Source organism: Onychomys torridus, chromosome 3 (assembly GCF_903995425.1).
Source record: "Onychomys torridus chromosome 3, mOncTor1.1, whole genome shotgun sequence".
Lineage (NCBI taxonomy): Eukaryota > Metazoa > Chordata > Mammalia > Rodentia > Cricetidae > Onychomys > Onychomys torridus.
In genome coordinates this window covers 150,980,019-150,994,995 of record NC_050445.1, presented here as the reverse complement: position 1 = coordinate 150,994,995, position 14,977 = coordinate 150,980,019, and the positions used below count along the sequence as shown (strand labels likewise).

The window sequence follows — 14,977 nt, the reverse complement described above, 5'->3', positions numbered from 1 at the left end:
ACAAAAATCTATTCATACTCATACAGTGAAGTGCAAAAGGAAAATTATACATGCAGATTCAGGGAAGCATGTTTTGTATTTTGATGGATAGGGATGTCTCATTTATTCATTACCTTTGCTTGGAGTTCACAAAGAAATTGGAAGCAAAATTGGAACAAACCACATGATATCTTGGGATATGACTAAGGACTTACTTGACATTCAAGCATATCCAAACATCGTTTGCATTTGGCTATTTTAGGAAGAGTGGGCCAGTTTAGAAGATGCTTGTGGTGTTGTTGATGTTCCTAAAACAAGGGCTCTTTCACACAGTGCTGGCAATATAGGACACGTATTCAGATGAAACAAACAAAAATGCTCTTAAGTTGTGATTATTTTTGATGTAGCAATTTAACGTTTGGGAATCAATCCTAAGGGTATAATGAGAGATGTACATGCAAACATGTTATACAGAGCATTGGAAATACTATATATGTCTAAAACTAAATGAGTTCAATACACTATGATCACCTGGTAGATTATACACTGGCACCAAGCAAAACAATGGGGTATTTGATGATCTGAAAGTGCTATAGAGTAATACTGGTTTTTAGTATTCAGAGTAATCAGTTTCATTAAGACATTTCCTCACATATATATAATATATTTGGATTATACATGTTTTTTTCCATTACTGTTTTTAACATATGTCCTTTTTGAAAAAAAATGTATATATTGCTTCATTATTCTTAATAAAGAGATGGAAGATATCAAGATTATTGATTCAAATACTTTAAAGGAAGTTTCACACACAACCTTAAATTTCTAACCTAATCATAGTTTTTCAAATCTACTAAAAATACATTTTAAAGTAGTATCCATCCTGGTAATTAATTTCAAATATGTAAATAACTATAGATTCATTACCAGAATAAGTAGAAACATCAAATATTATACTCTTTTAAGAAGGAATCTCATTGTGTGGGGGGAAATGAGCATTCTGTTTTTTAGTTAATTTAGAATAATGTTCCGTCATAATAGGTCTCTGGACAATGCATGCTTGTTTTCTCATGGCCCCTGAAGTCAGGTGTGGATCAATCAACAAACATGTTCTGCAAATCCTGGCATTTTCTTCCCTGAGATGTCTGAAATTATTTAAACACTCTTTAGGGATTTAGCTACTGGCATTTCCTGCTCAGTAGCTTGTTCCTCAATGAGGAGAGGGTTACCTGTGTGGAGTCTGGCTTTGGGTTGATATTTACAGACCAAAATGTCATATGTAACAGAAGACCTGCAACCTATTTGAAATTTTCCACAAGCCAGGTTATACTGAATTTCCAAATGGTTTGATTTCTTGACACACATACATAATCCTTGCCAAATGGGATCTGGGAGGTACTCTTAGATAATCACAACACCCCTGAGGCTGTCAATTCTTGCAGGAATGGACATTCATGCTTATGGTGTAGATCTTCACAAAAGCACGAATGGAAGATCCATCAGGAGGACATATCTCACTTATTTATAAGAAGCATTCTTATAATTAACAAGAAAATAGACCCTCACAATCTCATAAATGGAAATCTGGCTTGAGATATAAAGATCCAGATTTATGGCATCTGCTGTTTGTCAGGTGATAAAGCACCATAAATAAGAGTGCGTTATAAAAGGAAGAGTTTACTTCAGCTGACAGAGAGAAAGTCCACAATGGTGGGTGAGGCGTAGTAACAGGAGAGTGGCACCAGAAACTGAGAGATCTCATCTGACTATCACAGGGTATGGAGGGCAAGAGGTGAATACAAAAAATGGTGAGGGAGGCTATCAACTGTCAAAGTCTGCCCACAGTGACATCCTTCCTCTAGCTAGGCCACACTTCTAAAAGGCTCCATACCTTTCCAAGTAGTGTCACTAAATAGAATTCAAGTGTTCAAACACCTGGGACCACAGAGGGCACTGCTCACTCAAAGCACAATAGGAAGTGTCTAAAGTGGGGGTTAAAACCTAACCACACAAACAAATAAACAAAACAACCCGACTACACTGGGCATCTTTGAGTGATCCAGCCAATATTCAGATCTGAGAATAGTCATTTTTTTTCTCTCTGTTCCCAAACCTTTCAATCCCTTTCTTCCTCTGCAGCTTGTGAGAATATTACGGGGACTCAGGTCATCTTTAACAGAGCCAGTAAACTCATGAAATGATTCTTCAATGAAAAATATATCTTTTAACTTTCTCCATTTGACTTATTTTATGTCATTTCTTTTATTATTTTACCCCCACTCTTGTCTTTACTTTTCCCCCTTCTTTCTAATTCATATGGCACAGGGCAAATACTTTGCTCAAACTTTAAAAGCACTCTTTGAAAGCTAAACACAACACAACAGATAACAGCCTTTAAAAGAAAAAGCAACTTTGAGTAAACCAAAAAGCAAAGAAATCTGAGCTCAAATTTAAGTGTAAAAGAAATGTCAAGCCTTCAGTATACACAGCATGAACTCATGGAGAATGCCACGAGGCTATTCACAGTTAAAAGCTCCAGTGTCAGGCTAGAATTAGGAATCATCATAAGGAAACAATGTTTCTCCAATAGATTTGGAGTCTGATGACACACATGGTATCAGCTTGGAAGTTAAATGCCAGTATAAATATCTGTGCTCTGTTTCTAATATGAAAACCAGTAAGATCTGGCAGGCTTTTTTAAAAAAATACTCTTCCAGGAAAAAAAATGATGAATAAGGATTCTTTAAGGTGATTGAGACCTTCCACATACTGAATAATTTGTGTTCCTTCAAGGAGTTTTTGTGTGGTTCCAGAATATCAGACCCCAGGAAGATTTGGAAAGTAAGTACAATCTCCTCATGTTATCCTGGAAGACTTTGAGACTCAGACCTGAAGCAGTTTTCCCAAGGACATCTGTTAACACAGAAACAAGAACCCTAAACTTAGAGACCTAGAGTGGCATTACTATGCTTCTGGAAAAGCCTTTCCATCTTTGGACTAGAAATTATCCTGTCCACATATAAAACCAAATGATTGGTTTGGCTCTGTTATCTATTACATTTTTAAGTGGATCAATGTTGACATACAATAGGGTGCAATTTGAATGAGAAGTAGTCCCCATGGAATTGGTCCCCAGTTGGTGGCATTGTTTGGGGAGGTTATGGAATCTGTAGGAGGTAGATGGACCCTTGCTGGAAGACGCACATCACTGGGGATAGGCTTTGAAGGTATATATCCTCACTCCACTCCTTGCTCTTCTTCTCTCTGGTTCATGTGCATGGATGAAGATGTGACCTGCCAGCTTCCTGTTCCAGCTACCATGTCATGCTTCCCTAGCCATGATGGACTCTCTACCCCTCTGGTACCATAAGCTAAAACGAACATTTTCTTTCTGAAGTTGCTTGGCCATGGTATTCTACCACAGCAACAGAAAAGTGACTAATGCAAATAGCAAGCAGTGTAATTTATCTAACCAGCCTAGGGCACTGGACCAGCCACGAACCAAAAAAAGCAGGGATAATGAATTCCTAACTCAGAGACAAGGAAACTGTACAGAGATACAGTCTGAGAGTTTATAGGCAGTGTTTCTCAACCTTTCTAATGCTGTGACCCTTTAATGTAGTTCCTCACATTGTGGTGAACCCAACAATAAAATAATTTTTGTTGCTACTTTATAACTGTAATTTTGCTACTGTTGTGAATCATAACATAAATACCTGTGTTTTTTGATGGTCTTAGTCGACCCCTGTGAAAGTGTCATTTAGCCCCAAAAGGGTCATAACCCACAGGTTGAGGAACTGGTCTATGGGCTTAAATAGAAAGTTGAGAATCTACTAACTATGTTTTCATTATGCAAAAGGGATAGATTTTAAACATTCTCACCACAAAATGATAAGTCAAATATATTAATTAGCTTAATTTATTCTATCTGTAATATAAAGTCATTAAAAAGGTCACAGGGCACCTCATGAACATGTAGGGCTTTCATAGGTTAACTAAGAAAGAAAATTAAAAGTACTTGAGAAGCAAGAATTTTCCTTACTGTGCTCAGTGGTGGTTCTTCTAATTCCATTGCTCGGCTTAAGGCCTAATTCCCTTTACGGTTTCTCTAAAGCTTTTCTTTGTAATGACGCTATAGCACCTTTCACATTCCCTCTGATCACTGGGCTACTTTCCCCTTTTTGTCCCTGCCCTTTCTTACTTGTTTTCCAAAGCTGCTTTATCCCTATCTTCTAAACATCTGTTTGTTTGGTTTTTAAAACTCTCTCTACTTCCGTGGCTTCCATTACCATCGTCTTAGATCTTAAGGCTCCTGTTATTCTTTGCGGTTTATTTTCTCTGCAAAGCTTCAGCTCTCCGAACTGAACTCCACACCAGGCAGTCCCAGAGATCCCATGGTAAGGTTTGATGTTGTAGACAAAGCCTTTCAACTTATGCTACTCTGATCTGCTATTTGTTCTCTGGCCCCTGTCTTAGTCCACAATGGGATTTTCAAACACTTAGTCCGAGCTTGAATTCTTCATTATCTCTCCTTTCTCTGTGGCTTTCTTCTGAAATATTTCTCCAGTTGACTCTGTAGATCTCTAATGCTGCCAAGACTAAGCCAAGAAGAATTTTGCTAGTGGGGTATTCCTAACCCTGACATCCAGCTAATATCCTTGCTGCCATCTCCTTGTTAAACAGATTTTTCACAGAGTTGTTACAATTATTCTTTTTAATACAAATCTGTCAACAAAATTCCACAGACTGTTCTAACAAGACTATATTTCCTACCTGGGTCACAAGGCCCCACATAAACCTCCTTAGGCCAATGTTTTCAATTTTGTGTCCCATGCAAATTCTTTTGCGTTAAATATTCACAACCCTCTGAACCCTCATAGACATATACTTGCTATCATTCTTGAAGAAATCTTTGCAAGACTTGGAGTCAGGATTCAATTTCACTGTGGACATTTCCTTACTTTCTGTGGCATAATTTGCTTTCTCTCCTTTGGGCTTATCAAGCACTTACTACTTCCTTTAATCAAAGTCTAACGGAGCATAGCCTGTGGTGGCCCCTAGCGCTAGCCTTTCCTTGCAAAACTGTGTGTTTTTCTTAGTAACAGTCACTGTGGGTTACTTTTTCTCTTTGATTAAGTGCACAGCACATATTTTTGCTTCACAAATGGAAAAGTAAACACCACAAGTCATCACTTAATCAGACATCTAAGTAATGGAAGTTTTAATTGCCTCACTATTGAGAATCCCACTCCTCCTCCTTACATCGCTAGTCAAGACTGACTTTAGTAAAATTTATCTGTACGACAAACAGGAGAGTGGCTTGGTGCAAGTGTTTTAGTTTCCCTCCAAGGGAATTGATTTTGAAAGCTAAGGCATGGCTTATTTAATATTGCTTTTCTTCTCGAAAACAATAATTTTACATCATATGAGAGTAGCAAGATTTGGTGCCCTTCAGACTTTTATTTAAGCTTTTATTGTAGTTTTCTGATTTTTAAAAATTTTTTGAGACAAGGTTTCTCTGTGTAGCCTCGGCTGTCCTGGAATTCACTGTGTAGACCAGGCTCGCTTTGAACTCACAGAGATCCACCTGCTCTGCCTCCTGAGTGCTGAGATTAAAGGCGTACGCCACCACTGCCTGGCTCTAAATTTCTTTGTTTGAAAATAAACCTTTTTGTTAAAAACGACTCTTAATTTTTTTTTCTGATAATTACTGTTTTCCACTGAATCCTTGTGTTTCTGCATCAGGGTTCAGGAAAACAGTAGTTATTCACCCAGTACCACTAACCTTAGCCCAGGCCTTTGCAGTTATACCTTCTCTAATGGAAGGACCAGTGCCCAACAGGCCCTCTGCTGTCACTCAGTGGTAAAAATGTAAACACTCAGTGGCCCACTCTAGGTACAGGAGTGTCAGCGTGTTTCTTGCTTAGAATAAACACAAATGAAGTAGAGAGTCTTCCAGCAGGATGAAATAAACAGCAGTATTAAACCCTTCCATACTCAAACTAGAGTAAACCAGTTCTCAAGAAGTTAAACTACCACCACAACAGACTCTTCAAAGAAGGCGAAAAAGAAGCAGAGCTCCAAAGAACTTGTTCTTTGATAACTCACGTAATAAGCACACACTGTTCTCAGAAAAGTCAGCTTTTGAATTTAGAGTTGTGGAACAGGCTCATTTCTGGAAACAGCCTGTCCTCAAGTGTTTTAGCAGTTCAGTTAGACTGAGAGTGGGAGTCCAGGATGCTCACAATGGAAACTCACCAACCTTGCCAGTGACCTTATCTGTGCACGATAAGGAGCTAGAAAACCTGCAATCAGAGCAAGATTCCCCCAGCCTCCCAGGATGCAGCTTAATAAGCAGGTCTGCTTTGACAGTATCCTGCTCATCACTGACTATCAAGTCTGATGATTCCAGAGAACACTGCTGAGTGAAAGGAAATCACTGGAGTATGATAATACAGCCCTTGCTCTTCACAACTAGGAAAAAAAAAAAACAAAACACCCAGATTGTTTAAGTAGTATTGTGATTTGAATATAAAATGATCCCCAAAGATTGCCTCAGACCCAATGGAACTAGAGTAAAAGATGGGGATGAGCGACTACATGCATGTGTTGGGAACTAAAGCCAGGTCCTCTGTAAGAGCAGAACAGGCTTTTTTTTTTTTAAGACTTTATTTATTTATTTGTTTGTTTGTTTATTATTTATTTGTAATTTATTCTCCTCTCTTATATTACATACCGACTGTAGTCCTTCCCCCTTCTTTTCCCTCCACCTCCTCTTTCCCCAGATCTATCAACTCCCCTCAGAAAACAGGAGGCCTGCCAGTGACATCAACCAAATCCAGCATTACAAGCTTCAATAAGACCTGGCACATATTTTCACATCAAGGCTGGATGAGTCAGCCCAATAGGATGGAAAGGATCCCAAAGACAGTCAAAGGAGTCCGAGACAGCCCCTGCTCCCACTGTTAGGAGTGCCACAAGAACACCAATCTACTCGACTATAACATATTTGTAGAGGACTTAGGTCAGACCCACACAGGCTTTCTGATCTCTGAGTCCACTTAGATCCGGTTCAGGTGATTCTGTGGGCTGTATTCTTGTGGTGTCCTTGACCCCTCTGGTTCCTCCAGTCCTTCCTCCCCTGAGCTCCACCTGATATTTGACAGTACAGGCTTTGAACTGCTACAGCTCATGGGCTTCAACCCTTGGTTGTCAGCCAGCGATGCTGTTTGTGCGGTTGCAGAGCCTTGCTAGAGGAAGTGCGTCACTGTGGGCAGGCGTTGAGGCCTTGAGTCTTGAAGCCTGTCCCTACTTTCTGTTCTCTCTTGCTTCTTAACCTCCAGGTCAGCCTCAAGCTCCTTCGAGCCTTCCACACCACAGACTATTCTATTGCCCTGAACCTGTAAAACAAAATAATCCCTTTATCACCTACGTTGCTTTTTGGGGTGGGGTGGGGAGGTTGAATGTTACAGCAGCAGAAAGATCCCTAATACCTGCCGGAAGCTGTACAGCTGAGGTTCAGGGGGCAAAGCTCTGTTGGTACAAATGTCTACACTTGATACTGGGTCATAGTGATCTCTATGAACCTTAGTGTTCATGCATGTAAAATTAGAAAAAAAATAATGTTTACTTCTTAGAGTTATTGTGGGCATTGAAGAAACTGCTAACTATTACTAATTTAAAAATTTGACCTGTACACTGAAAATTTGAGTCTCATAGATTTTCAAGATCTGTTTAGGTAGAGAAGACATAGGATTCATTTTTAGGGATTAGAGAATGTAGAAATCAATTCAGTAAATTTTCTCACTTTTTAAATCAGTAAACAGAATTATTGCATTTTTCCCAAAAAAGAACTCTAGAATAATGTCCCATGCACTTTTTGAAAATCATTGACATTTAAAGTCATTAAATAATGTGTAAACTAAGGTGATTCTTAAAGAAGTCAGCCTGCTTGGAAGATGTAGAACGCTGACCCAAAAATCAAACTTCAAAATTTTTCATTGATGCATAGTCTTTAACTTAGTGTATTGTTGGTTAAAGTATAATTTTGACATAGTCTTTCTATGTAGTTAAGGCCAGCCTGCTACTCTTCAGGCTAGACTTTCACATATAGCACCCTTCTGCTTTAGTGTCCCATGTGAGAGGATTAAAGGCATGTGCCAGTGCACCCATTTTATTTTGTTAAAAGTTTAAAGCAGTGTTTATCTTGTAAAGGTTTTTTAAAGTGTGTGTGTGTGTGTGTGTGTGTGCATGCCTGTGTGATCATGTACCAAGAGAGATCTCATGCAGATGGAGGTCAGAGGATAACTTGCAGGGGTCACTTTTCTTCTACCACTTTTACATGGTTTCCAGATACCAAGTTCAGATCATCAGCTTTGGTGGAAAGCATTTTTACACACTGAGCCATCCTGCTGGTCTGAAGAACTGTGTTTCTCAAAATATAATTTAAATATCATTCAATTTACTTTAATTTGTATAGTAGTAACTACATACAGACAACACACACACACACACACACACACACACACACACACACACACATACCTCTTCTTGTAACCATTCCCTCTAACCTGCCCTCACCCTCCATTACCACTAATGGTCTTCCCTCTTCTATAGATTTGTCCATTCTGCAAATTTCATGCAAATGGGAGCATCCAACTTTGGTCAGTGGCTTCTTTCACTTAGTATACTGTTTTCAAAGTTCACCCACATTGTCACATTTATCAGTATTATTCTTTTTATTATGACATTACACAAAGCACTTTTCATTTATTCATTGTTGGGCATTTGGGTTGCTTGTACATTTTGTGTATTTTGTGATCTATGATGCCCTCAACAGTTATGTATTGGTTTTGATTGGACATGATTTTTGCTAATCTCTGCTATAAAATTGGTGGTGGAATTACTGAGTCATTATTACATTACATTATTGTAATTCAGCGTTCAACAAGTAAAGAACTGCCAAGCTGGATTCCCCTTATGCCCACACCTGCTTTGCATCCCCCCCTCAACAACAAGGTTCTGATTTCTCTGCATCCTCATAAGTGCTTTATACTCTTTGATTATTGCCAACTCTGGTGAGAGAAGCATCTCAAGTGTTTTTCTTGGCTTCCTCTGTGTGTTTTCTCAATTGCCAATAATGCCAACTTAAGTATCTTTTTGTGTATTTATTGGATATTTGTATAGTTTTCTTGAAGAAGTGTTTGTCAGATCTGTTATCATTTTAAAAGTGGGTTATTTATCTTTCTGTTGCTCCCCTTTCAGTCTGTGTATATTCCGGGTACAATTACCTTACAAAATAGAAGATGCAACATTGGTTTCTTCTTCTCTGTTGGTTCTTGATGTCAGGCTTTGACCAATTTTCCTTTCATTAGTCAATTTGGGAATGATGGGAGAATAATTGTGCTATTATTTTAAGTCTTCAGCAAAAAATGACAAGAATTTCATGGGTGGTGATGCAGAGCTTTGACTCATTTTATATTTTAGTGAGAAGGAAAGGTGGAGACTGTGGTGCAGGTATTTTCTTTCCGAGATGAGACCTCATTATGCATGCCAGGCTGGCAGTGAATTGACAGCAATTCTCCTGCCTCAGCTTCCCCAGCTGTTTTTCTTTAAAAGAAAGTGGATTCCTCAGTGAAGAAACTATAGGCTTCATTAATTAGGTTTTATCTTTAGTGTGAAGATACTTCAAGTATCTCCAAGATTAAAGTTTGAAATTTATATGCACAGCTGTATTTATCTGAAATGAATGTTCATAGCTACTGAAATTGGCAACAGAATGGCTGTGTAATTAAATGCAGTCTTGCTTTTCAGTTGTCCCTGAATGTAGATTTTCTTATGATAAGTCTTACCTGGAAGTCAAAAGACCAAGAGCTTCCAATGGGTGAGAAAATGTCCACCTTCTCAAGATGACATGCATTTCAGAAACTGTCTCTTCATCCCATCCAGGGGCACTTCCCAAAACCAGAGGAAGGGAGGAGTTTTCATTATTACAGTAGAAACGATAAAACCACAAGTATCTTCTCTTTTCCTCAGAAAGTCTGAAAAGACAGAATGAAAAATTTTTTTTAACATTGTTGTAAATGCACAGTACAAAATCATGCTTTTTTTATTCTTGGAATTGTGTTTTGGTTTATACTGGAAAACTAGTCCTTTATCATGAAGGAGTTTGATAATATAGTCTATCAGTTTATTTTCTGCCAGTGTATTCTTTGTGGAAAACAAAAACAAAACCACCTTAATTTCAGATAATTTGCATTTTTCTACTCTCTTATCATTGCTGCTTTAAAAATATTTCATTTTTGTGGGCAAAACATCTGTCTCCTCCAGGACAGGTCATGTGTGTCTTGTAACTCAATATGAGGGGAGCATTCTTGTTTTCTGGTTCTTACTTTACAAGTCAGTGAAGAAGGATCGGTTTGTGAAGGAAAGGCATAATAAGGACCAGATTCCATCTTCTCAGAGCAGTTCCAACAGAGTTCAAAGTTAGCCAAAGTTCCACCAAAGTTAACCCTTTGCCTAACTTCACAAAAATCTCAGTCTATCCCTGGGTAACACATCCCTAATCACTTTCTTAAATGCACTGCCTGAAACAGGGACCTCAGTCTAGGACATAGAGGCTGACTTCTGGGTAGTATACCATGATGCTCTCAGCCCAATGAAACCATTCAGCGCACAGTCCACCAAGAGGACAACATCTGTTACATGACCATGTCTGCATCCACTTTTGATCCTTGCCTCTCCCAAACAATAATCCAGCTTATTTTAAATCAGCCAAAACGTCCAAGAAGAGTATGAGAGGTATGAGATGACTGGAGAGGTAGAAGTTGCCATCATCTATAAGATGAAAACATTGACATGTCCAGATGACTTTCATGACATGTCTAGATTCTTCTGTTTGTTATGTTTTTCCCATCAATAATAAAAGACCCTGAGATGTGTTGTTCTGGTTAACTTCCTCCTCTAATACTGAGCAGTGCCATTCCCCCATGTTGTCTCTCAGGAAGCAGAATTTACATAAAGAAAATGCAGGGAATCAGTTCAATGAATTTTGACAAATGAATTTGCTAACTAGCACCTGCAGCACTCTGTCAACGTGCAGAACAATTTTTTCCTTGTTGCCAGAGGTAAGCACAGGGTTGATTTCTTTCACTCTGGATTAATATAATCCTTTATTCATGGCTACTTTTGCTCAAAAATGATTCTGAAATTATCTGTATTGTTGAGTGTGTCAATAGTCCATTCTTTATAATTAGTGGCTATTATTCTCTTGTATGAATACAGTACAATTTCCTTACATAATCGCTCCTTTGGTGGCCCTATGAGTTATTTTCTTTTTGAGGGGCATTATAAATCAAAGTCCCAGGAATATACTCATGGAAGCTTTTTAATTGTTTTATTTTCTTTCTCTGTAGATAAATCTAGTGTCTGGTGGCTTGGGCCACTTGTGTACATGTGGAAGAATAGCGTCTGCTTCCAGATGTGCCTGTAAAGTTTCACATTCTTACACAGAGATTGTGAGAGTTCTGGCTGAGACACATTCTTGACAGTTTTAATCAATTCTGTCCACCTTTTTGGTGCTATACTTTCTGATTGCTGACATTGATTCAAAATTCCCACTTACTTAGCATATGGATAATTTTTCTTATGCTGTATCTGTCACGAGGCATCTGATTATCTGGTGACTATCTTTTTGGCTGGATTATTTATATTCATTTGTATTGTTACTGACCCTGAAACAATGGTTTTGTTATATAAATATCTTGCATACATTTTCCCAGAATGTCTTTCATATTTATATCTGAATTAATGTCTTTTGATAAACAATTTTAAACTTTAGCTAAACCTTTGTTTGTTCATCTCTGACTGTCTGTTTTTCTGTGTGTATCTCTCTCTCTCTCTCTCTCTCTCTCTCTCTCTCTCTCTCTCTCTCTCTCTCTCTGTCCCCCTCTGTCTAGCCTAACATTCATTCTAAGAAAGCCTTTTAGTCCCAGATTTAGTAGATCCATCTTGCTTCTGCCTGTGGTTGAGGGCCGGCATCAGCGTTTTTATCTTATCCTCCTTCCCTACCAGTGTTAGTTAGTTGTCTTTTGCTCCATAGGAGCAGCCATTTACAAAAAGTTCTCTCTTCACTGATTGTCTTGGTATCTTTGTGATGCACATATTGATCTTCTAAGCAGTGCTCTGGGTCATATATTCTACTCTGAATTTTGTTACCTTGCTCATTTTTAAGTCATTGTCATGTTTTATATAAATTTCTGAATGTACATGAAGTCACTAGCTTATTTTCACAATTCTTTCTACTATTTATATGTATGGGATAACTTTACAAATTGGATTTGTGAAGTTTTCTTATTGTTTCCTCAGTGTTGCTGCATTGAATTCATTGTCTGCCTTTTAAATCTCTGAAATTAAATCAACTATTACTCCAATATAGTCTGTAGCTATATTTTTCTGATAGTAGATTATAGTTTTGTAAATTGATTGCATGCTAGATAATACCCAAGACCATTTTCTAGTTAACAACCATTAGACATTAGGAATACTATACTGTTGAGAGCATCTTCCTATTCTCCAGTATTGAATGAATCAGTGTGTTCAGCAGGAGCGTTAAATACAGGCAATCCAGTCTGAACTTTTTGAGGTTTCCTTTTATGATGTGCTAGGTCAGGTTTAGAACAATATCTATCTGTAGATAATCTACAGTAGACTTATTCCCGGTATGCCACTTTTGGGTTCATTCTGGTCAGAATTTCTGTTCTTCAGTTTTGTTCAACTTTTGAAGTCTATACTCATCTCACATCTCCTTGCAGGTTGTGGTAGAATACTTGGTTATAAACAGTAATTAAATGCTCCTGTGTAGATAAATGTATAGCTCCCAGCCTGCCTATCTTACTTCTGCCAATGTTGTGTTCTGAAGTTTCTGGCTACCTTATTATTATTAAGCTCTGATCTCTGCCCTCTTCTGTTAAAATAACTAGACTACACACTATTCTTTTCAAAAATTCTTCATCTCTAGGCTTAAAGAAATTCATGTCTGAAAACACAGTTGCTTCCTGTGCATTTTGCTTGTGTTAAAATTCTGTAAGTCCCTGTGAGCCATCTGGTCCCAGGTATATGTCATGCTAAAGTAGACATATCCACTAATTTCAAAATGATTTTTTTCTCATATATTTTATCCTTCAGCTTCCCACATGTAGGGGATTACTCTATTGGTTGACATTAAGCTTTTATTTTCCTTTCTGTTTTTACAAATATCACAAGTACCTTTGCAATGGATCTTGACTCTGAATTTTCTGACACTGATTACATGTGGTTAATTTGAAAGAAGAGATAATTAACTCACCATGCAAATGATAAAACATTAAGTGATTCAAGTCACCAAACTAAATGCTATTTGAAAACTCCATACACTGAAGGCTGTGATCCATCTGTTCCCACAGTCCAGAGTGAGTCTGTGCTGCACGTCACATGAATAATTATATTTAAGCAAAACAGAAGGAAATGCTGCTTCTTTAATGTGTACAGTTAACATAAACAAGATCTGAAGCAGAAAGGCAAGTAAAATTCAATTGGGGTAGTTCATTTACTGTTAAAATGTACATCTTTAATGAATTTTTTCACGTGTATGTGTGTGTGAGTCTATGGTGTGTGTGTGTGTGTGTGTGTGTGTGTGTGTGTGTGTGTGTGTGTATTTGTGAAAACCAGAAGAGGAATTTGAAGACAGTGGTATTTGCAATTGTGAGTACCCTGACACATACACAGTTTCTGGGAAATACTCAGAGAAAGAGAGTGATTGTTCAGCCCTAAATGGATTGTCTTTATCAACCCTGCTGCCCCACCACCTGGACTCAGGGAACACCAGCGAGAGGAGCCTACAATAATGTGAGAGTTAAGGATGGAGGGCCAAGCTGTGAAATGCTGTTTGCTGGCCATCACATGGCTGTTGCATTCCTGAACTCAAAGCAGCCATGATTTCTGCACGAGATCCATACAAGTTCAAGCTAGCCAAACTCTCAGCATCGATGGGGTAGATTCTCTTCACATCACATCCCAATTGAGGAGCAGTTAGCAGTGTGTAATTACTGGGGGTGTGAAACATTCCTTTTGGAGAATGCGGCTGTTGATAGATTTCCAGTGCTCCAGTACACGGTCCCACACTCATGTACACATGGGCAGTACTAATCAGACTCAATGGGTCAAAAAAAGTATGTAGAGGTATGAAGTTGGGAGGAGAACATGTTAGGGGGCTTGGGGACATCTGGAGCAGGGAAACAGGTAGATACGATCCAATTTCATTGTACATGTTTAAATTCTCAATATAAAGAAAGGTTATAATTCAAAAACATTAAAAGTAGAATTAAAAACCAAGCACTTGGGGTTAACTAAAAAACCACAAACTCCTGATATTTAAATGCATAAATATCTAGTTATAATTTGCTAGATTTGACCTTTTTTGTTTAAATATGTTTAAAATTTGTAACATCATCACCTTTTCCATATTTAAAATCTCTTGTTACAGTGACACATTGAGCAATGATCTTATGTGGCATATTTTTAAACATAAGGTTTTGTGGTTTTTTAGTACAGAATCTTCATGTGGTGAAGGTGGCAATGACGTGAAAAGAGATTGTTAGTATTTATGCTTTGAGGGCCACAAGACTCTTCCATCATCTTTAAGTCCTAAAGGTAGCTTTCCACAGCAGATACTTATGAAGATGCCTCAGCCTTTGTGGGTTACACACACTATATAGGAAAAACAGTGGCCAGGGTTGGAAATGTAGCAATAAGTAAAACACAACTAAACCAGATTTGGTAATTCCTTGTCCTCCTGGTTCTTGCAAACAAGTGAGGAGAGAAGAATTACATGTATGAATGAGCCTAATGATGGCAGCGTAATAAGTAAGGCTGCAGAGAGGAAGGTTTCATCAAATGAGGTGGTCAAGGAAGGCCCCTGGTGCAGATGACATTTGAGTGACAACGTAAAAGGGCAATATGA

At 38.2% G+C, this 14,977-nt stretch overlaps 1 protein-coding gene across 1 annotated transcript in view; it reads right to left on the bottom strand.

The window, feature by feature from the left end:
• Pik3c2g (phosphatidylinositol-4-phosphate 3-kinase catalytic subunit type 2 gamma) overlaps positions 1–14,977 on the bottom strand; it is a 324,912-nt gene that overhangs the window by 215,251 nt on the left and 94,684 nt on the right. Inside the window, exon 16 of the mRNA XM_036182431.1 lies at positions 9,831–10,019. Coding sequence (XP_036038324.1) covers positions 9,831–10,019 — 189 coding nt within the window. The remainder of the gene's footprint in view (positions 1–9,830; positions 10,020–14,977) is intronic.